This window comes from Pleurodeles waltl, chromosome 8, assembly GCF_031143425.1.
Source record: "Pleurodeles waltl isolate 20211129_DDA chromosome 8, aPleWal1.hap1.20221129, whole genome shotgun sequence".
In the NCBI taxonomy this organism is placed as follows: domain Eukaryota; kingdom Metazoa; phylum Chordata; class Amphibia; order Caudata; family Salamandridae; genus Pleurodeles; species Pleurodeles waltl.
Window position 1 is genome coordinate 360,456,040 of NC_090447.1, and position 23,238 is coordinate 360,479,277.

The following is a 23,238-nucleotide window of genomic DNA, read 5'->3' on the forward strand; positions in this document are numbered from 1 at the left end:
GAAAAATGACTTTTTTTAAAACCAGCCTGATTTTTTTAATTCAGGGAACATAACTGTTTAAAAAAAAAAAAAAAAACATCTTTTCATTTTTTTAAAACATCCATGACAGTTGCCAGTGGCCCCTTAACCACTGCCTACTTTTCATGAAGCTGCCACCTCAGTTCACATTGACGAAGAGGTCCAAAGGGGACCACTTCCTATGAGTTACTGCCCAAGCTTTGGAGTCCGTAACTTATCAGTAGTTTGTGAATGGCTTTTCGGTCGCAAACCATTGATACATAGGAATCCAAATCCCAATTAGTAAGGCGCGCCCACAACACACCTCTTCCAAACTGCAATTAGTATCCATTTGTAAACCGGTTTTATGAGTTGGTAAAAAATGCAGTGACTTCTAAAAAGTTTTTTGTAAATCTATGTTTAGGAGTACTAAAAGGTTTAGCACATCTGGCCCTCCAGTGATAGTAACATTCATGCACTTTACTTTTATTTGATTTATGCCGTTGATCTCATGACTTAACTTCAGGGATAACTCTTGATCCTATCCTCGTATATATTGACCATGTAATCCTTTATGTGTCTTCTTCTGTTAATTGTCCTACCTTTTTACAGCATTTCCTTGATAATACTGTACTATCAGCAAATGTGTTTGTACAGTTTTTTTGGGGGGTCAGGAGCTGTGTTTGTTTCTTACTCTGAGACCTGAAATTAAGTTTTATCGTTTCCTTTCACTGTTTCCCTTTTTTCCTTCAAGTCAAACGTTGCAGTAAGCTAATCGCACCAGAAAATGGCTACATCAAGTGCTCATCCGCCGGCAATAATTATGGCTCCACTTGTGATTTCTCCTGTGTTAGTGGCTACGAGCTTCAGGGCAGTCCTGCCCGAGTATGCCAGTCCAATCTAGCTTGGTCGGGGCAAGAGCCAACCTGTGCCCGTAAGTGAATATCTTGTCACTGTACCTTTCCAGATTTACACCTTACAATGTCATTTTGTATGTTGTACTATCTAGATTATTGTGAAAATATTTGTTTATTTATTCATGCATGTTGTGTAGCTGATTGACTAATTCATAATGTATATGATTCATTGAGACACACCTCGGACATTCTATGGGGGAAATGTCAGAATGTGGGTGCAGGTAACTGGAACCCATTTCTCTAACTGATGATTCTCGTGACATCTTCCTCACAGTCTTTTACATTTTGCAAGAGATTCTGCCCCAGCTCTTGAAGAGCTATCCTCATATCTGAACGTTTTGAATTTTCGGTCTAGTTATTGTTTGTGTTGTGTGTTATATTGCTGACTACTTGAATGTTTCTATCTATTTCTAACGTGAATAAAGATCGCACTTTTCGTTATATTTCAGCAGCTGAAAGCTGCTACAGTTTTACAGGATCAAAAGGCCCCATTAATTGCAGCTTTTGTGGATTTTTCGTGCTGTTAAACGCCAAAATCTGCATATTTCCCCCATAACTCGGAATAAGCAATAATTACCGAATCTGATAAATTCTGAACAACTTGGTGTGAGATTTGTATCATATGCGATAATTATCACAACTGAGATGACCTACTCGTTATCAGGCCCAGAGTCAGATAGAGGTAGGAAAGAACATTAGTAATACAACATTGGCATAAATGGTAGTAAACTGATTTGTGATTAATGATACACATTGACAGTACATTATAAATAATGGTATCTCTCACACTCTTGTTGAGGTACATGGGAGTGTGGAAGAAGGCTGTAGTATGTCAGCTTATTAAAATACACATGTAAATAAAACATTGAATTAAAACCTAACTTTTCAAGTATTTAATAGAATATCAGCTTTATTGAAACTCAGGGGGCGCTCATTTTGACGCACATTATGGGAGGAGGTAAAACCGCATCCACTAAATACCACTATGGTGCGAAATTTACCAGGCGTAGTATTAGGTACCCATTACATGTTTTGCACCTTGAAATAAGGACTTACATAGCCAGTTTTCCCCTGTTCTGAGGTGAGAACTCAGAATATTGCAGTATTTCCCCATACAAATTCAACCAAGGTTTTACCTGATAAAACGTGTGCTGAGTAAGGGCAGTATCTTTGCACAAGTAGAATTCAGATCCAGTCGTACATTTCAGGACAATAAACCTGCGTGACACATTTTAGACATGTACTTGTTAACACTAATGGATCTTACACTATTCCTCCCCTTTCCTTAAATGGAAACTCCTCATTAAATACACTTGCTCTCTGAATACCATTTGCAGTTTGCACAACTCTACGTCTTTAGTGAGTTGATGTCAATTGGTAGAACTGGTTATAACTCTCAGAACTGTTCCAGCTCCATTGGTCAGAAGTACAGAAACAGGAATTGGTAACTGAGGGCACTTGGAATTATCAATACACTCTTATGAAGAGCCCAAAATGAACCGCAATAAATGCCTGAAATACAGTCCCATGTAATTCCAGCACAGTAGTACATCTATCAGAGCACACCCTCAAACAGTCTCCCACGATAAACCTAATAAACAGCCACCACTTAAAAAAAAAACCTGCAGCCCAATAGAAAATAAAAGAAAGAATTCAAAGAATGATTCATACCATGATGCAAAAGCCTCTTGGCTTTCCAAAAATAAACACTTGTGAAGTGCACTTTTGTTCTGAATGCTGCCGCTCCCTTTGAAATTTGGGGCCAGATGTATCAAACATTTTTGCGATTTGGTATGTAACTAATCCAATTTGCGATTCGGTAACTTGTTTGCGACTACATACCGATTCGGTATTAGGAAGGGGAGTGTCAAGGGCGTACCTTTCTAATCCCAGATCGCAAAGGTATGTATGATTGTTTTGTGACCGTGAATACTTCAAGTCGGTGGTAACCCATTCGAAAATGAGAATGCACGCGAAAACGTTTTTTTAAGAGTAGGCAGTTGTCCAATGGACCAGTGCCTACTCTTAAAAAATGAAAAGAAAACTTTTTATTTTTCATTTTCAAATGCATCCCGTTTTCCTTTGAGGAAAACGGGCTGCATTTAAAAAAGAAGATTGCTTTATTTGAAAGCAAACACAGACATGGTGGTCTGCTGAGCCCAGCAGGCCACCATTCTTGTGATTGTAGCCATTCGCAATGGCTTGCAAAATGCGACCTACGTCATGCAATGAGGTAGGTCGATTTGCGAGCCCTTGCGAATCGCAGTATGAAACTCCTGCCGTTTCATACATTCTGATAGCGATTACTTATTTGCGATTAATCACAATTAGGTAATCGCTATTGTGAAAAATAATACATCTGGCCCTTTGAGTCTTGTTGCTTTCCATGGCTGAAGACTTCTGTGTTAGCATGCCCATGGCATCATTTTGGTATACACTATTAATTAAATCACTCAAATTGCCTTGCGCTGTGTGTTGATATAAGTGCAGATCATCTGATCGTCTCTGACCACTGTGAGCCATACATAGGTACATGGTTTGAGAACCTTTTACATCTCTGTGCCAGCACAGTCCTTACGAACTGCATGCCCTTGTAGCTCATGTAAGTGGCCTAATATTCTCCAGTCTATGACCAGGCTCACCTTGTTATTTTTGGCAGGCAATTATGATTATTCGTATTGTTATTGGGGTGTGTAGGCTCTCAGCTTGGGTACATCTAACCTCTAGTTTCTTTTCCACTTCGTTCCTGTCAGTAAATTCCTCATGAAATTAATAGTAATGGTAAAGGCTATTTTCAGCTGAAAGTACTGTTAGTGTCTAATCTTCTGAGATTCTCAAGATTCTTGTCATAACTAATAGGTATTTATTTAGAAATATTAGAGTATCCTTACTGAACTGTGCTCTACTATCAGTACTGAAGGTAACGCAATTTTAGACCAGATAAATTAACTCACTAGTTTTAGCCATCATAACCAAAAACTGGATGTCAAAAATTTTAAGCAATCCAGGGTTTACTCAGCTTTCCCTCTCACCGAGGACTAAATTATGCATCAAGCGCATTTCCTTGATCTGCACCGAGGCACAGCCGTAACTCGGTGTGTCCACTGCAGATTGAGCCAGTGTACCAAATTACGCAAAAAATGCACTGTCCTCAGCACTGGCACAAAATGTTACAACTGTCTCTTTCACCAAGGAGTGCCCTTCAGCTGAAAACAGGGCTGTGGTTTATAATCATGGCTACCTTTCATTGGAGGAAGACTAACCTCAGTTTGAAGAGGGGACAAGGCAGCCCCATCAATTGGTGCAGTTTTACTGCACCTGCCTGAACGAAGGATGCATGGAATGCCTAGGGGTACTATTGAGGAGCTCAATGTCTGTGCGGAAATTGTCTGTGCACATCTTTGCCTCTGTGCTCACGTCTAAAATATGGTGCAGACACAAAGCCAATGTGATCCCTCATTTGCGTTGCGCCAATGAGAAAATGCTAGTGCATTATGCAATGTCGATCCATAATATAGAAGCTGCCCACAAGCATGTGCAGCTTCTTCTGTAATACCAAAGTGCCCCAGAGGTACAAAATGCAGGACCCACTGTCTGTTACCCTCCTGGGGCGCTTTCTGTAATATGAGCCCAAGTCAACAAAAAGGGTCATAGCCAGCTGCCAGTTAAGCAAAAAGACGCAAATTAGCTTGTGGGTTTAGCATTGGAAAGGTATTTGTACAGCGCACTGCTGTCACTGGTATGGCTCTATAGCATGGGGCAGATCTTGTACAGATTGGTAGAAGCTGAAGCTCTATGTTCTGATGCACAACGATGCAGTCCTGTAGCTGTGTTAAGGGTTCCACCATGTGTTTACATAAAGATGCCATTTGTTACTACTGTAGCAAAAGCTCTTCAGTGGTCTGCCATCTTTGCTCCTTCAGTACAAGAAAGCAATGGAGAAATAGGTAGGACCCTTGTACGTTTACTTTACTATTTTATTTAGAAATTCTGTGGCATGTTTAAAAGCCCTGAGAGCCACCTTGCGCGGCCCTAGTGTCTTTTTTTTAATGCTAGGGTGGTGTTGAAGAGGGCTTTCTCCCTCTCCATATTTACAAAGTGGCACAATGCTTGCACTCCTCTACTTTGTAAGCCCTTGCAACACATTATGCCTGCGCCAGGCATAATGTATGCAATGGGGTGTTCTGGCATGGGGAAGCCTGAAAGAACAGGCGCAGTGAAATTTACATTTTACTGCACCGTTTTTTCCATCATTTTTAACACCTGCTCAGAGCAGGTGTTAAAATGATGCACTTATTTTAATCAGTGCGCCTCCCTTGTGCTTTGCTGCAATCGTGTTGTGATGCTAGTGCTGCAAAGAGCCACAATAGCATAACAAAAATGTATGCTATTTTCCTAAAGACTGCCATGGTGTGCCGTATTGTATATACGGTGCAACCATGACGTTGTTAGGTGGGGTAGGGACAATGGAAGAAAAGTGGCATATCGGGACCAATGCACCACTTTCTTGTAAATATGCTCCTCTGTATTCAATTGCTGTAATGCAGTCGGGCTGCCAAGTGCTGAACAAATCCAGCTCCTTTTCTTCTACACTTTGGTTCCACGTTAGTCTCTATTCTTTTTTCAATGAATACCTTCAGACTGTGGAAATGCTGAGCATGTGTCCCTTTAAGAAACCTCCCTGTTTTTGTTCTACGTTGAAGCAATATTTGAATTTGAAATACAAATACTTTATCTAAGGTACAAATATTACACATGTGTAACATAGCAGAATTATTTTGCTTCTTGCACTAAATCCAAAGGTAAAAAAGTTTCAAAGGGCTCTATGGAATTCATTCAATTGATGCTTTTGTATAGCAGTGCAAAGATTCCTTAAATCATCAGTCACATGCTCATACCTTACTCAGATGAACCTTTCTTGTCTCACTAGTTACTAAATGTGGTGTGTCTTCCTCCTCCTAGACATAACATGACCTAGCTAAAATTTAAAACAGGCCTCATTACACTCCATTACCCTTTCAACCAATTCTATAATACAGGAGGATACTGCAGAGCAGCAATCTCACAACTCCCTTTGTAAAAACCACTGACAACTTCTAGGAGACACAAACTGCCCAATACGAAAGAGCATAGTCCCGAAACACCAGACCCCCGCCCCACCCCTCCTCCACCACTGTGGGTCACTGTTAGACTTTTCATCCTTGGCGTGGTCTCCCTTAACTTTTTGCCTCTATTCCCCAGGTTGTGAAATGGTCCAGAGAACCCTAGTGCCTGAAAATACTAAGAAGTACAGGCAGTGGGTGACCATTAATGGACAGAGGGTGGAGGCTCTGAGAGACCCAGGAGCCAGTGTGACTACAGTGAGGAGTTAGCTGGTGTCTGAAGAGCAGATTGATCCCCGGGTACTTCACCAAGTAGTTGCAGTGGACAACTCAGAGCGCCTGTGCAGAGTGGTGCAGGTTCCCTCTGAATGGGGGGGTGGGGGGGTCTCAGGTTCCTTGAAGGTAGCTGTGAGTCCAACCATACCTGTTGATTGTTTGCTAGACAATGACCTAGAGGATTCCCCTTGGAAGGAGGTGGAACACAGGTCTCACTTGGAGATGTTGGGTCTGCCTGGGTGGGTATGCCTATCCACCCGGTCAATGGCAGCCCGTCAGGGTAATCAAGAGCCCCTGGAGCCTGAAACAGTGGCCCGCCAAGAAGAGGAAGGGCAAAGGGCGTGGGAAACCGGCCCCCAGAAGTTCCCACGGTCCGGGAGGAGGCGGAGCCTGAGGGTGACGCCCCGGAGCCTACAGGGGAACAGGTGGCTGAACTGGGGGAGGTCCCTGAGCTGTTGCAGTGGCAGCAGGAAGGGGGGCCCACCAGGGAAGCATTCTGTGCAGCACAGAAGTCATGCCCTACTTTGGAGGGTTTGCAGCAGTAGGCTGCAGACCAGGCGGCTGGCAAGGAGCCAGGATCACACCTGATTTATTGGGAGGATGACCTCCTGTATAGCGAGCCTAAGGTTCCTGAGCCTGGGTCAGCCTGTTTGCTGGTGGTACCTCAGTGCTTAAGGGGCTTCCTATTGGGATTGGCTCATGATGTGCCTTTAGCTGGACATTTGGGGCAGGACAAGACCTTTGAGAGGCTTGTCACCCACTTTTACTGGCCCCTAATGCGCAGGCACTCAGATGCACATTGCAGGTGGCAAGAGTGGGAGGAAATGTAAAGCTCCCCTCCAGCCTTTGCCTGTTGTCAGTACTCCCTTTGAGAGGGTAGGCATTGACATTGGGGGGCCTCTGGATCCCAAGACAGCCATGGGCAACAGGTTTATCCTGGTCTTGGTGGACCACGCCACCCGGTACCCAGAAGCCATTCCTTTGAGATCAATCACTTCCCCTGTGGTGGGTCGTGCATTGATGGGGGTTTTTACCAGCATGGGGTTCCCCAAGGAAGTGGTACCTGATAGGGTTACCAACTTCATATCCACGTATATGAAGTCTCTGTGGAAGGAGTGTGGGGTAACCTACAAGTTCACCACCCCTTACCCCCAAAGTAATGGTCTGGTTGAAAGATTCAACCGCACCTTAAAAGGCATGATCATGGGCCTGTCAGAGCCCTTGAGGCTGAAGTGGGACGTCCTCTTACCATGCCTTCTGTTCGCCTACAGGGAGGTGTCTCAAAAGGGACTTGGGTTTAGTCCCTTTGAGCGGATTTATGGCCACCCTGTGAGGGTACCCTTGAGTCTGGTTAAGGAAGCTTTGGAGAAAGCTCCTAGTAAACCCCCCCAGGATGTATTCAGTTACATGCTGGCTTTGAGAAACCAGACTGCCCGCTTCAGGAGTCTCGCTCAGGAGAACCTGGAAGCAAGCCAGGAGGATATGAAACGTGGTATGACCAGAATGCCATTCTGGTCGAGTATCAACCTGGTCAAAAAGTGTGGGTGATGGCACCAGTGGAGCCTAGGGCGCTCCAGGATAAGTGGACTGGGCCATTTGAGGTGGTGGAGTGCAAGAGTGAAGTCACCTACCTGGTGGACTTGCGGTCTCCAAGGAACCCTTTAAGGGTCCTGCATGTCAACTGCTTCAAACCTCACTTTGAGCGGACTGAACTGTCCATGCTCCTTGCGACAGATGATGGGGTAGAGAAGGAGAGTGAGCCTCCTCCTGACCCCTGTCTGCAGGAGAAAAAGATGGGCCAGTGGAGGGAGTGATCCTCTCCCCCTCCCTGACTGAGGAGCAGCAAGGTGACTGTCGCCACATTTTGGGACAGTTTTCCTCACTGTTCTCCCTGATCCCAGGAGTCACACACTTGTGCACACATGATGTGGACACTTTGGACAGTACACCTATCAAACACATACACATTTTGTAAAGGAGCACATGCACTTTAGCACTGGTTAGCAGTGGTAAAGTGCCCAGAGCATGACCTGGGCAAGGCAGGATTTCACAAAGAGACTTTACTTTGAAATAGGCCTACTTCAAAGGAGACATTGGGTATAAGAAGGGCACCCAAAACCACAGACTTTAGGAACACTTCTGGAAACAAGAAGGATACAAAATTGCTAGTGGGGTGAAAAACTGGGGTTAAATAGGCGCTCAGGATCAACAAATAGCATCAATTATAAATCAAGTAGACATGAAAACAAAGAAAAACCTGGGTGCCTACACAAGGGAACACCCCCATCCCTTATAGGTTAGAAACAACCCAACAAAAAGGATTACATGGTGTGGCACACCTAAAAAAAATTTTTAGTCCGTAGAAAATTCTACAATTTCGAGTATCAACTTTTAATACAAGTTCAAAAAGTCCATTTAATGCTTTACATATTCGCTCCTCATAGGTATAAACATATCTCCAATATGTTTATACCTATGAGGAGCGAATATGTAAAGCATTAAATGCAAAAAAACTTTTTAGGTGTGCCACACCATGTAATCCTTTTTGGAAACAAGAAGGAACCTCTGCCTGGAGAAGAGCTGAGGAGAAGTGCTGCCTGTGACTGTGCTTTGTGGAGCTATCCTGCAGTTACTACTTCTGCCAGAGTAAGAGGGCAAAGACTCAACTTTTTGTGCCTTCCATCTTGTGAAGAACTCTCCAAGGGCTTGATTTAGAGCTTCAATCAATCAATCAATGCATTTATAGAGCGCGCTACTCACCCGAGAGGGTCTCAAGGCGCTGGGGAGGGGCAGGTGGGTTACTGCTGCTCGAAAAGCCATGTCTTGAGGTGCTTCCTGAAGGCGAGATGGTCCTGGGTAGTTCTTAGGTGTGCGGGGAGGGAGTTCCATGCTTTGGCTGCCAGGTAGGTGAAGGATTTTCCTCCTGCGGTGGTTCTGCGGATACGTGGGACAGTGGCGAGGGCGAGGCTGGCTGAGCGAAGCTGACGGGTGGGCGTGTAGAACAAGAGGCGACTGTTGAGGTATTCGGGGCCCATGTTGTGGAGAGCTTTGTGTGCGTGGGTGAGGAGCCTGAAGGTGATCCTCTTGTTGACGGGGAGCCAGTGCAGGTGTTTCAGGTGGGCGGATATGTGGCTGTGGCGAGGGATGTCGAGGATGAGGTGTGCGGAGGCGTTCTGTATGCGTTGGAGACGTTTTTTTGTAACTTTGCGGTGGTCCCTGCGTATAGGGTGTTTCCGTAGTCCAGACGGCTTGTGACGAGGGCTTGGGTAACTGTCTTTCTGGTTTCAGCGGGGATCCATCAGAAGATTTTTCGGAGCATGCGTAGGGTGTTGAAGCATGATGACGAGACGGCGTTGACTTGCTTGGTCATAGTGAGGAGGTGGTCCAGGATGAATCCGAGGTTATGTGCGTGGTCTGAGGGGGTTGGTGCGGTGCCCAGAGCCGTGGGCCACCAGGAGTCATCCCAGGCGGAAGGGGATTGTCTGAGGATGAGGACCTCCGTCTTGTCTGAGGTCAGCTTTAGGCGGCTAAGCTTCATCCATTCCGCGACGTCTTTCATTCCTTCCTGTAGGTTGATTTTGGCGGTGGTTGGGTCTTTGGTGAGGGAGAGTATCAGCTGGGTGTCGTCGGCGTAGGAGATGATGTTGATGTTGTGTTTGCGTGCAATGTCGGCGAGGGGGCTCATGTAGATATTGAAGATGGTTGGGCTGAGCTAGGAACCTTGGGGTACGCCGCAGATGATCTCGGTGGGTTCTGAGCGGAAGGGCGGGAGGTAGACTCTTTGGGTTCTGTCGGAGAGCAACAAGATGATCCAGTCAAGGGCCTGTCCTAGGATTCCAGTGGAGTGGAGGCGGGTTATTAGGGTGCGATGGCACACGGTGTCGAAGGCAGCCGAGAGGTCCAAGAGGATGAGGGCGGTTGTTTCTCCGTTGTCCATCAGAGTTCTGATGTCATCGGTGACTGCGATGAGGGCGGTTTCTGTGCTGTGGTTGGCCCGAAATCCTGATTGGGAAGGGTCGAGCGAGTTGTTAGCTTCAAGAAAATTGGTCAGCTGCTTGTTGACGGTCTTCTCGATGACCTTGGCCGGGAAGGGGAGAAGAGAGATGGGGCGGAAGTTCTTCAGGTCATTGGGGGCAGCTGTGGGTTTTTTCAGGAGGGCATTGACTTCCACGAGTTTCCAGCTCTCGGGGAAGGTGGCAGATGAGAATGAGCTGTTGATGATGCTCCGGAGATAGGGGACGATGATGGAGTCGGCTTTGTTGAAGATGTGATGGGGGCACGGGTCCGAGGGTTAGCTGGAATGGATGGTGTTCATGGTGATTCTGGTCTCCTCAGAGCTGATGGGGGTCCCGGCGTTGAGTGTAGTGGTGGGGGCTGTTGGTTCGGTGGTGGGCGGCGGGGTCTGGGGTCCGAAGCTGTCGTGTAGGTCTGCGATCTTTCGGTGAAAGAATGTAGCTAGGGAGTTGCAGAGTTCTTATGAGGGCGTGATGACGTTGGAGCTGGCGCTGGGGTTGGAGAGCTCTTTGACGATGTTGAAGATTTCTTTGCTGTTGTGGGTGTTGTTGTCTAGTCGCTCTTTGAATGATGTCCTTTTGGTGGAGAGGATCAGCTGGTGGTGTTCACGGGTGTCGATCTTGAGGGCTGATATGTTTTCTGTGGTGCGTTCTCTGCGCCAGGTTTTTTCGAGGGTACAGCAGGATTTCTTGGATTCTTTGAGGGTGTCCGTGAACCACGGGGGTTTCCTGATACTGGTCCCGCTTGGGTGGCTTTTAAGTGGAGCAAGGTTTTCGGCACAGTTGGTGATCCACTGTGTGAGGCTGAAGGCTGCGTTGTTGGCGTCAGTGGTGATGGCTGGTGGGTTTTGGTTCAGTGTTGAGAGGAGCTGCTCTGTGGAGATTTTGCTCCAGTGTCTGTGGGGGATTTGTTGTGTGCGATGGTGGTGGGTCTCCCGTTTGAAGGTGAAGTGGACGCATCTGTGGTCGGTCCAGTGTAGTTCAGAGGAGTGGCTGAAGGATAGGTGGTTGCTGGCAGAGAAGATGGGGTCGAGCGTGTGGCCAGCGGTGTGGGTGGGGGTGTTCATCAGTTGCTTGAGTCCGAGGTTGGGGAGGTTGTCGAGCAGGGTGGCGGTGTTGTTGTCGTTGTTTTTCTCCAGGTGGAAGTTCAGGTCCCCGAGGAGGATGTAGTCTGGAGAGGCTAGGGCGTGTGGGCTGATTAAATCTGTGATGGTTTCGCTGAATTGGGCGCATGGGCCCTGGGGCCTGTAGACGAGAGTTCCTCTGAGGGTGGTTCTGGGGTCAGTGTGGATCTGGAAGTGTACGTGTTCGGCGGCGAGGGGGGTGTCTTCGGTGGTGGTCGTGATGTTGATGGAGTTCCTGTAGATGATGGTGATTCCTCCACCGGTTTGGTTGATGCGGTCCTTCCGGGTGATCTTGTAGCCGTCGGGGATGGCTATGGCGATGTCAGGAGCCGAGGAGGCGTTTATCCAGGTTTCTGTGATGAAGGCGACGTCTGGTGGTGTTGTGTCCAGGAGGTCCCATAGTTCGATGGCATGCTTGTGGACGGAGCTTGTGTTGAGGAGGATGCACTTGAGGTGGTTGTTGGTGCGAGGGCCGGTGGAAGGTCTGCAGGCTCGGTGAAATGTGTACTTGCAGGCTTGACAGGTGAAGGGTCCATGAGTACGTTTAGGGCTGGCTTGGTAGCAGGTGGCTGTTCGTCCGGGGGTGAGGGCGTTGAGGGAGGTGGCGTCGTATCTTAGTCGGGTGTTTTGAGCACGGTGGGGGCCAGGGGTTGTGGCGCTGGGCGCGGTCCAGGCGCGGACGGGCGTAGACAGGCTTGCCTTTGGCGCGCCAGCAGCGCGGCCGCAGAGCGGCCGCCATAAGAGGGAAGGGGGGGAGGAGGGGTCAGCTGGGAGGCGGGAGGCGGGAGGGAGGACAGCGAATGGGAGCAGGGGGGGCGGGGCCGCACGGGTGGCGGGAAAAAGCGGGAAAAGCGGGAAAAAGCGGGAAAGCACAGCAAAAGAAAAAGAAACAGTGGAAAGCAAAGAGCAAAAGGGAAATGGCAAGAAACAGTGGAAAGCAAAGAGCAAAAGAGAAATGGCAGGAAACAGTGGAAAGCAAAGAGCAAAAGAGAAATGGCAGGAAACAGTGGAAAGCAAAGAGCAAAAGAGAAATGGCAGGAAACAATGGAAAGCAAAGAGCAAAAGAGAAATGGCAAGAAACAGTCGAAGGCCAACACCCTAGCAAGGCGTGGCAGGGGCCTGGGCTGGCGGAGCTGAAGTGGCGGGGAAGCGACCAACCCGAGGGTCAAGGGTCGCTTGCCTCCTGTTGTTTGAAGTCTCAGGGACAACAAAGACTTCTCTCTGCCAGCACCTGGCGTCTCTGGTGAGAATCCTGCTCTAACAAGTGGTGCCCTATCCAGTCCCTGGGCCCTTGAAAGGAAAGCTGGTGGAAATCCAGGGAAATCGACTTCGGACAGACGCCGCTGCTGAATCTGGTGACGCCGCCTGCACCCGACGCCGTGACCTTCACTGGAACGCGACGCTCTTCGCAGGCTCGACGCCGCTGCAGCCCTGCTGAAGTCCGCAACTACGTGGAAGTCGCCGCACCACGTTGTGACCGACACCACCCGAAGTGCGCGGATTCAACGTTTCGCACAGACGCTGCGATCCCCGACTTCGCGCATCAGCTTGTTTTCACTCCTCACCAAAGGTACTGTACTTGGGGGTCCACACGACTCCGTGTCTGGCGCCGCTGGTGTCGGCGTGTTGGGAACGACTCCGCCACGACGCCGTGTTAACATCTCATCGAAGCATTTTTGTTTCTAAGCGCTATTTTTGAGTTTAATCTTTAGAAATTCATAACTTAACTTGTGTAAGTCGGATTTTTGTCGTTTTGGTCTTGTTTTGTTTAGATAAATATTTCCTATTTTTCTAAACTGGTGTTGTGTCATTTTATAGTGTTTTACATCAAGTTACTGTGTGTGTTGGTACAAATACTTTACACCTAGAACTCTGAAGTTAAGCCTACTGCTCTGCCAAGCTACCAAGGGGGTAAGCAGGGGTTAGCTGAGGGTGATTCTCTTTTACCCTGACTAGAGTGAGGGTCCTTGCTTGAGCAGGGGGTAACCTGACTGTCAACCAAAGACCCCATTTCTAACAGTCACAATTGAGAAAACCATCCTTAAGTGTCTACGTGGGTTTTACCCTCTCAATCGGTCTGGTGCCTCCGGCCATGGCGGCCATGCCCTATGAACCCAATGCTTCAGGCAATGGCTAAATCTTGGAAGAAAACGCACCGCCTTTTCTCGGTGGATGCTCACTTATGCGAACATGCACCCTTGTAGGGCAATTCAGGCCTTGCATTGGCGGCAAGGTGCTAAACTGGGGAGTATGGCACTCTGCCAGAATCCACACTGTTCATCACTGGTCAACCAGTTAGCCCTTTTATCTGTTGTCGCACTCTGCAAGGAGTGTGGCCTCTTGCCCCAACAATCCTGGCGGTACTCCAGCTGAGACACTGCCTCGCCCACCACCTCGGCCCACACTCCTAGCCCCTCCAGCCTTCCCCTGTGGTATCCTAACTCAGAAAGTAGGGATGCTTCCGGTGGATGATGTCCCACTTTTACAGCCTCTTGACTCATCATTTGTATTCCTTACCTCTGCTGAACAGCATCCACACCAAATGGCAAACCCATCTACAGATGGACTACGAACTGGAGGACTGGGCAGAATGACTGGAGGCACTAGATCATAGTGCCAGGGAAGCACGGATGAAGTTTTGCCTCTTTAATTGCTGCATGACTGCCACTGGACCCAGTTCAAGCTGCGGGCGGTGGGACTGCTGCTTCGTTCTAACTGCTGGTGCTGTGACGACAATCAATGTGACCTGGTCCACATCCTCCATGACTTCCTCACCGTCTGGCCCTTCTGGATGCGGCGGCACTACTTTGAGTGAGGTTCTGCCAGTTTTTGTGCCCCTGGCACGGCCTCTGATCTTGCTTCATGGCCTCACTGATTCCCCAACCCTCTCCTGGCTTGAAGGCTAACTACTCCACATGGTACTTGAGACAGCAAAGAACTGCAACTACCTGTGTGCCCCCAATCCCTATCCCTGGTCACCCCACTCACTTTCTTTCTTCTACTTGGCCATTCTTGACTCTCCCCCCATCTTCTGGTTCTCCCTATACTTTCCTCATATTCACTCCTTCTCTTACCTGCCCTCCCTCTTACCCCCTTTCTCATCTCTCCCCTCTTTTCCCCCTCCCTTCTTTTCCTATCTCTGTCACCCCTTTCCCTTCCCCCGGGCTTGTGGGTTAACCTGCCTCCCTCCTCCCTCACCCCACCCTTCCTATGTCCCCGGCTAGTCTGCCTGTTGCCGATTAATCCAGGCTTTGGTATTGCTGTGCCCCAACTGTGATTTTATTGTGCCCATATGTGTAATGGTTTTGATGGTCTGCCACCGTTTTGTACTGTTTGATACGCCCTGTTCTTCACTTCTTCTACTTCCTTTTCATGTAAAAACCAGAATAAATAAATATAAAACAAATAAAGTAAGAGCATTGTATCACTGAAAGCAATGTATGCAAGAAAACATGACACACATAAACCTGAACTAAAAGGCACAGACTACTACATACCACTGTCCCAGTTCCTGGGACAACATGTGATGAAGAAGCAGACTGGCTACCCTGGACAGAGGCTCTGCCTTCTCTGGGTCCAACCAGGCCTAAGTGAAACACCCAATCCTCAACTGTGTAATGGGAAATTACAGCCCAGAACAAGCACCCAAAGAATGGAAACCTGAATAAAGGGCCTGGACTTGCCAAGAAGCAACTAACCATACACATGGGCAAAGTAACACAATACAAAAATAATCCAGACCAAACACCTAGGTGCCTAGATAGAGGAACACATTAGTACAACAGCCAACTCTAAGACCAGATCAAGAAAAACAACAAAACAACCTGTGGCCAAAGAAGAAACACCCACCAAAAGGGTAATCTTATTTATGAGACTTGACATTGGCAAATGACCACACCACTCGGCCAGACTGAGAACAGGTGTCCGTCATCCAGAAAAGTGTTTTTAGAAACTCAAACTAAACCATCTGATGACAGGAAAATGCACAAGGACTCAATAAGATAGGCATAGACAAAACCACCCAGAGAGAGAAACTCAGAACTGTCCCAGTGCCAAGACAGAATGCCTGTTGATGGGATCACAGAAAAAAGCCATCATAAGCCAAGCATCAGAAAGCAAGAAGCCAATAGCAGTCAAACAACCAGGGCCACCTGGCCAAGGAAATTAAGTTGTGCTGGGGATGCATCTCACAACACTGCAAAAAGAAATCACCCAAAACAAAAGAAGGAAATTAAGGAAATGGCTCCTGAACCAACCAACTTAGCTGTTCATCAGCCCCTCAAAGGCTCAACCAGCCAGAAGGAAAGATGAAACCCCACTACAGGGCTTCGTTTTTCCACCCCTTCAATTGAGTTCTGGAGGAAACCAGAGCATTCAGACTTGAACACATTTCTATGTGAGAAACTCTGACAATACCCAAGTCAGTACAAATGAGCTGCAAGGAGAAGGATGGTACCAAGGGCAGGACTCAGTCATGGCAAGATTCCAGAACATGAGTCTTCACTACATGATAGGTGAGGAATTGCTCCACTGTTCCAACTTTCAAATTAACATGTCAGCCATATGGAGCACAAAAACCTAGAGCCTGGGATCGGGCAAGATAAACCAGAAAACAAAGTCCCAGTCGGTAAAGCAGTGCCAGTATAAGTGGGTGTCTTTGATCGATTTGGTGCTGAGGTGCTGCTCAACAAGACTCACCGAATCATGATTGTCGGAGTGACTTTTTGAGGGTAAAGAGGTTACAATGTAGGAATCACAGGGAAAGAGATCTTCAAAAGAGGAAATAAAGTTGTTAGACTTCGATTTTTAAACAATAAAGTTTTGGACATAATTAACTTAGCACTAACTGTATTTCTAAATTCACTTTTCTCCGGCTTCGTGAACCTTCACAGACTAAGCGAAAACGAAATGACAGAAATATGTGCATAACACAAGTAGACACTTTTCCAGTAATTACAATAAAGCCTAATTTCTACACAGTCTCCTTGAAATATCTATTAGCGTCATACTAAGACGTTTTGGATCTCGTAATTAGTGTCTGTGTTTTAAATTTATTTTTAATTTCACTGGAAGCCATGACATTACATACTCACTCTTTTTGGTTTTCGCCCCAAGCATTTGAAATATACAAGGATTATTATGTTCAAAGAAGCTTCTTTTCTAACAACAAGATCAGAGACCTTCACAGTGAGTTTCAAGTTGCTACAAATATTGGTCTGTTTTTTTTTAGACTCCCAGGCCAGATTTAAAGAAATGTGGCGCAGCGCAGTGCTGTGCCAAAATTGACAGCGCCACGCTGCGTCACTTTAGAAATGCAGGGATGCACCGTATTTAATGGAAGAAGGCACACCCCTGCGTTTCCCCCTGCGCTGGTGCTAAATTCAGCTGCCAGTGCCAAGGCAGCCATCCTTGCACCATCGTGCAAGGATGTCTGTGTTGAGAGGTGTGATTGTTTATGTGCGGGAAGGTGTCCCTTCCCGCACATAAACAATCACTAATGGCGCTTGGCACTTCTGTTTGTGCTGCACAAAGCAGCACAGACAGAAGTTCCAAAGCGTCATTTTCAAATGATTGTTTATGTGCAGGAAGGGACACCTTCTGGCACATAAACAATCATTTCTGGTATTTTGCCTTTTCTATGCCTGCGGCAGAATGAGCACGCATAGAAAAAGCAAAAAACGAGGAGGAATAAAAGTATTCCTCCTCATTGCACCCTGCTAACCCCACCCTTGGGGCGCTGCCTCGGGATTACGAAATTTCATAAATCTGAGGCAGCGTCAAAATGCAATGGGTGTTGCTGTGGCACGCCCACAGCAACACCCATTGCTCGCCCCTTCCACACACAGTGCTGCATGGGAAGGGGCCGTATTTACAAAGTGGCGTTAAGCCACAAAAAGTGGCTTAACGCCACCTTGTAAATATGGCGCTGTGGGTAGCGCCATAGGAGCGTCACAAAAAGTGACGCTCATGTGGTGCTAGAGGCCTATAAATATGGTCCACGATTTTCAAATTTAACAAAGAACTGCACTATACATATGTCTCCCATAACTGTTCATATTCGAAATTTCTTCAGCTCCAGAACTGGTTGACGAGTCTCTACATGTGAACTGCTGCAGGAAATTTTCACCACTGCCACTCATCACCTGATGGTAGTGGCTGTTCCATGTGTGCTCTTTTCCAGTGCTTAATTAATGCCAGTGTTTGCCAAGGCTCATACCAGCACATATTTTATAACACCGGCACATTGTTATGACATGCCACCACATGGTGGTGCAGTTCATGCAGTTTTAAACAGAGAAAATTAGCAGCATGTTTAAAAATGTAATTTATATTATAATAATAATGATGCCAGTGCACCCAGGCCATTCTTAATAGCTTTGCGTGACCTAGAATATTCCTAATTCTCACATTTGTTGGAGTGTGACAGGTAGGAGGTAGCATCAGTACTGGCATTTGCCAGTGTTGGCAGGGACAGTGAATAGTTCAAGCTGCTGTAGCCTTCTGAGGTTTATATTGGGCCTTGGCACTTATTTTTTATTCATTTATTTTTAACAAATGAATCACTGTCTTCTCCCCTCACAGGTCTTCTCCAATTGAAAGGCCGGCAGTATTAAGGCGGTTACCATGGGCATGGTGCCCTTTATAGGGAGAATGACACAAGATGATGGTACAGTGAAGCCTTCTAGGCCTTGAAGTCCTGAGGTCCATCCATATTGGCTTTTTTAAGTGCTCCACCAGATATTCTACTATTTCTCTTACCACAATACCTTTTGGCACAAAAACCTTTCTCAAGTTTTACTACATGAAATATACGAGGATGGGTCTCTGCCTGACAAACAGCCATGTGGTCAAGCATGGCCAGAAGAGAGCTTAGGCAAGACTAGTCAACAACCTTACTAGAGTCACTTCCTGGGAAACAAGAAGCCTATTACTCAACACCATGATGACTTATATCTGGGGCTGTTTAAACATCTCCTGGAACTGAATATACAGAAAAGTATAACACAACTATAGCCCAACTCTAAGTACTCTCAGGTGGGGAGGAAAGGCAAAAAAGGAATCTAGTGCAACTTCTGGTGACTAGAAATCACAGCAACAGAAATGTGCTCCACTGCTAGTCCCCACCACTAAAATGGGAGGGGATGTACCAACAACCTTCTATAGATATGACTTTCACCTTCACACAGAAACTCCAAACCTAGTAGGGAGCACATAGTGAGGTCCGAAGTGTAGGCCATCTGTTAGGAACACACAGGAAGTACCCAAATGAGATGGGGAGCCAGAGATAAATATCGGCCACAGCCTACAGCCCAACAGGGATCAATATTGAGACCTGAAAGAATATCTTCCACCTGAACAGCTGCAACAGTGGAAATTCAGTAGCATACAGAATAGTGGCAGATTTATGGGAATCCTTCTACTTCCGAGGGGTGGTGGGGTGTATTGTAGTCAAAAGGCTTAGGAATGTGAGAAACCTAAGACTTATGGCCAAACCCGACACAGTCCCATGTATCCTAAAAGTCCGATAAGGGAGGAACAGAAGAGGAATAAGTGTAAACAGCCCATTCACGTACTAAAGAAAAGGAAGGGACAGAAGCCAAGACACCAAACACAGTGAGTCATAAGTGGTGTTAGGTAGCAGAAAACCAGAGAAGAGCAGAAAGCTCAACAACTTCAAACACTTCCAAGCAAGTACTGTAGGAAAGAAGGAGAGCAGGAGAGATGCACCAGATGACCATATAGATGGAAAGTGTACTTGAAAGTAGACTAAGCCAGTAAGGCACCCAAATGGGACCACAAGGACTACTACACTTGTGCGTGCTCAGAAAATGACACAGGTGCTTTTTTCCTGTTTATTTTCTGATCAAAATTGGTTGGGGGTATGGAGGAAATACAGGAAGGTGTAGAAGCATCATGTGTCAGAAACATTAGAAGGGTGGAAGCAACATGGAGGGTGTGGGTGGGAGAGGTGAAGCAATGCACGAGAGAGCAAAATGGAGTGGATTGGGAGATGCACAAGGGCAAGTAGGAAACAGTGGAGTACAGGGGTGAGGATGCGAAGCAATGGATGAAAGAGAAGGCCATAGGTGGGGGAAGCAACAAAGGGAGTAGAGAGAGAGAAGCAACAAACAAGAGAGCAACACAGAGCAAGGGAAAGAGTATCACACGTGAGAAAGCAATGTGGGAAGTACACAAGGAAGAAAGCGGTCTGGAAGGGCATGGGGAAGCACACGTAGAACAGAGAGCAACTTGGGGTGCAGTGAAGTGAAGTACACAAGGGAGACAGCTGGAAAAAAAGGCACAATTGAATGAGGTGCTTAACAAAAAAAAGTGTAGAGTAGCACTTCAAAAGCAATTACTGTAAGCACAAAAGCCAGCCAATCAAAAGTGATGGTAAAGAGACATTTCTGAAATGGAGGGACAAACACAAGAGTGACAAGCGGGGACACCAATAAGAAGTAGGCTCATGAGAGAGACTGGAAAGCCAACCAGTGGTAAGCAATGGGTGAGCTCTATGCCACTGTATGCAATTGGCAAGACAGCAATATGTCTTGCAGCGGACAACACATTCGCTATCTGGTAGGCCTAAAAACAGAGCTTTTTAAAAAGACATTTAAAGGAAATTAAAAGAATGCTAAGTAAGAGACATGGCTCATCCAGGTTTACACAGTAGAATCTGTGGGACCAAATACAAACAAGCATTTGCAATGCAGTGGATCTTGTGTTTCCTCGAGTTAGCGCTATTAGCGTTGTAAATTCCTAACTTGACTTTTCTTGCCACATAAATTGAAAATGAAAAGTAAAACAGTTGACATAAGCAAACTGATTCAAAGCGCCATGGCGAGCATGAGCTCGAAGGAGAGACACAAAAGGAAAAAGAAGTTTGCTTGCAGTCAAATGAATTGGCAAAGGTGCAATTATCCATGTAACAAGGTACATGGCCAAGGCGGTAACAAAGTTGCGCCAAGGAGGGACAAACTTAAAGCATTTACCAATGATAACAAAGGATTTTTGAAAGGCAAGCCGAGTGATAGTGATGGGCATGCGGTGTATGTGGTTAAAAACCCACAGATACATTACAACAGGCCATAGCGCTTGCTCGCTCAAACTCAACCTAAAAAAGAGCACTCCTCCCCATTTGTGGCCCTCATGAGGGCAGGGAAATGAGGAGAAATGTGAAAAGAGAGCGTAAGAAGGCCAGTTTTGCTAGATTACATGGTGCCTTGGAGGAAGTGGGCACACCTCCTTTAGTAACTACTGAAACGAGTGCGGGTTAAAAAGGTAATGACGAATTCGTGTAATTTAGTTAAAAAAAGAAGCTAGTTAATTTTTGATCTTGTACCTCATGTTCCCTTGGCGAGACATCCATTATTTAATCCCCCTGCCCCAGATATTGCTGGAAAATTCTGAAGGTGTAGCTGTCAATTGTACATCAAGCAAGCAGTTTCAAAACTGAATGAATCAACCTCAATTGCACTTTATTTTACATGTCTGGCACCTGTCATATTTTTTGCTGAGTGAATAGGAGCATTCTCAGCATCACTTTATTTGCAATCTTTTTTTTTTGTTGCTATATTGCATATTTTAGTAGACGAAAATAGCCGTAGCTGCACCTCAAGACGAGCCTTTCTTAAACTATCATGGAGCGGCAGCTTGTCTGTACAGCTCTGTATAATCGCATTATGCATTTACTGCAACCGTAGACAAGGGCACGTGGCTTTCAGTGCCCAGCAATGACACGTCTCATATACTTCTGCATTCATTCTTATTTTGTATGCAGTGTGAAAGCCCTGCTGTATCCGAGAAGAATATAAAACTAAGTTCACCGCCAGCACAAAAGAGCTAAACAAATCCTTGAAGGGTGGGGATTGCTGAGTTAATCTTCTAACTTATAGTTATATGGTGAAAACAAAAACCTGGACATTCCACAAAAATGAAGGTAGGACTACAAATCGGCATTGGCCGAGGGGCACCGAATGACAATTGACAGCAGACAAAGAGCTACTAAGGGGAATTAAGTGGAACTTTTAAACACGATATGATTTGTTTTAAGTAAATGGCTTTCTGCTAGAGGCAGATAACTAGTTCTGCACTTAATGACAGTAAAAATCGTCTTTATTCTGTTCAGACGACTTTCTCTGAAAACCGAGTTAAAGTTACTTAAATCTCCCAGTACAGATGCTGAAAAACCAGGACTGTCCCGGCCAATCTGGGACGCCTAGTCACTTACATAGTCATAAAATGTGAGCGCTGCGCTCTGGCCTTCAAACCAGGATTTGCCCGACCGACTCTTAACCCTTAATATTAATTCTCTTATTCTCTCGCTTTTTGGTCCCAGTAATGGCTGTTCCTACATAGTGCCTTTATGATTTATGTTATTCAGTCATTGAGCCTTGGCCTATAACTTGTGTTTTGCCATGCTTCCAATCAATCATCCTTTTTGTAAAGCACCAGACCAGAAAAGGGTCACTAGATGCTGTATCTAAAAAAACACAGTTACATAAACAAATAGGTCTTTAAGCTTTTCTTAAGGATAAAGGCTGAAGAACCGCCATCAACTCACAGGCAGGGCATTCCGCAAGGCCAACAAAGGTATTGACTGAGCTTCCTTCCCTTTTCCCTTACATATTTCAGGGGGACCAGGAGAAGTTTACCAGCTGATCTCAAGGTTCTGTTTGAGTACTAGTGGGTAATACACTACTTCAGACAGTCCTGGGCAGTGCGAAGGAGTGATGTAGTGATCAGAGTCAGGGTCTTAAACTGTATTCTGGATTTTACTTGTGGAACTTCCGAAGAGAGGATAAATATGAGCAGACATTGGTAGATTAAACATGGCTGTTTTTGTTGTGTTTTCCAGCATTTACAAATTATTCAAAAGCTACGGCTTCTCCGTATGGCCGGCGAAGCATAACCCCCATACGCCAGCAGGAACCGCTGCAAATACTTTTTCCATGTAAAAGGGGCGAGGCATTGAGGGTGACGAGCTGAGGGGAGTGCACTGTGCACTCCCCTAAGAGTTCATGTGTGTTTGGCTGGCCGTCTTAGGCCGGCCAAACACACATATGCACAGGCCTCTCTCCAGCCCAGCAACATGGTTGCTGAGCTTCAGAGAGCCTGCACAGGCTCCCAGTCTGCCTGGGAGCGCGCTGGCTGGGTGCTCCCAGCCAATCCTGAAGCTGCTCTGAGCAGTGTCAGGATTGACGCAGGGCAGGCTGGAAGCCTGTGCCTGCAGCAGTGACGGGAGAGGAGCAGCGCAGGACCAAAGCAGGTAAGTGATTTTTAAAAAAATATTTTTAAATTCATTTTCTCCCGTGCCCTCTACCCCCCCCACTCCCTCTGCCCCGCCCAGCCCCAGCCACGCGAGACGCTCCTGTTATTCATGCTTGCTTATAAGGTCCCCTTTGGAAAATCCTCAGCATAGTCGATTTTTGATTTGACAACAGTGCTAGCAATGGTGAATCTATCTTCCTGGGAGAGCAGAAGCTGAGTCTTCCACAGTAACTTCAGAATGTAAATGGATAACCTGATCACACTACTTACCTGGCTATAGAAAAACATTGATACAAATACACCCTCAAATGTCTACATTTTCTATTACCAGAATATTTCTATCCCCTACTTTTCTGCAGGGTTGTGTGTATTTGGCTAATGTCCAGAACTCACAATCAGAATCTCAGTTTTTAACACACTCAGCCAATTTTTGTTCTTACAATTTTGGATGATGTAGAACTTCTGAGTAACTGTCTGAAAATCAGTTATTGGACTTTCAGCGAAATGAAACATAGTTTGGGTGAGGCCAACATAGTTG

The 23,238-nt window shown here is 46.3% G+C and overlaps 1 protein-coding gene across 2 annotated transcripts in view; it reads left to right on the top strand.

Annotated features, from left to right (window-relative positions):
- The window catches only part of SRPX (sushi repeat containing protein X-linked), a 429,025-nt gene that overhangs the window by 328,137 nt on the left and 77,650 nt on the right, over positions 1-23,238 (top strand). For both annotated transcript variants that reach the window (XM_069204239.1, XM_069204240.1), the window contains one exon: positions 752-931. In XM_069204239.1, coding sequence (XP_069060340.1) covers positions 752-931 — 180 coding nt within the window. The remainder of the gene's footprint in view (positions 1-751; positions 932-23,238) is intronic.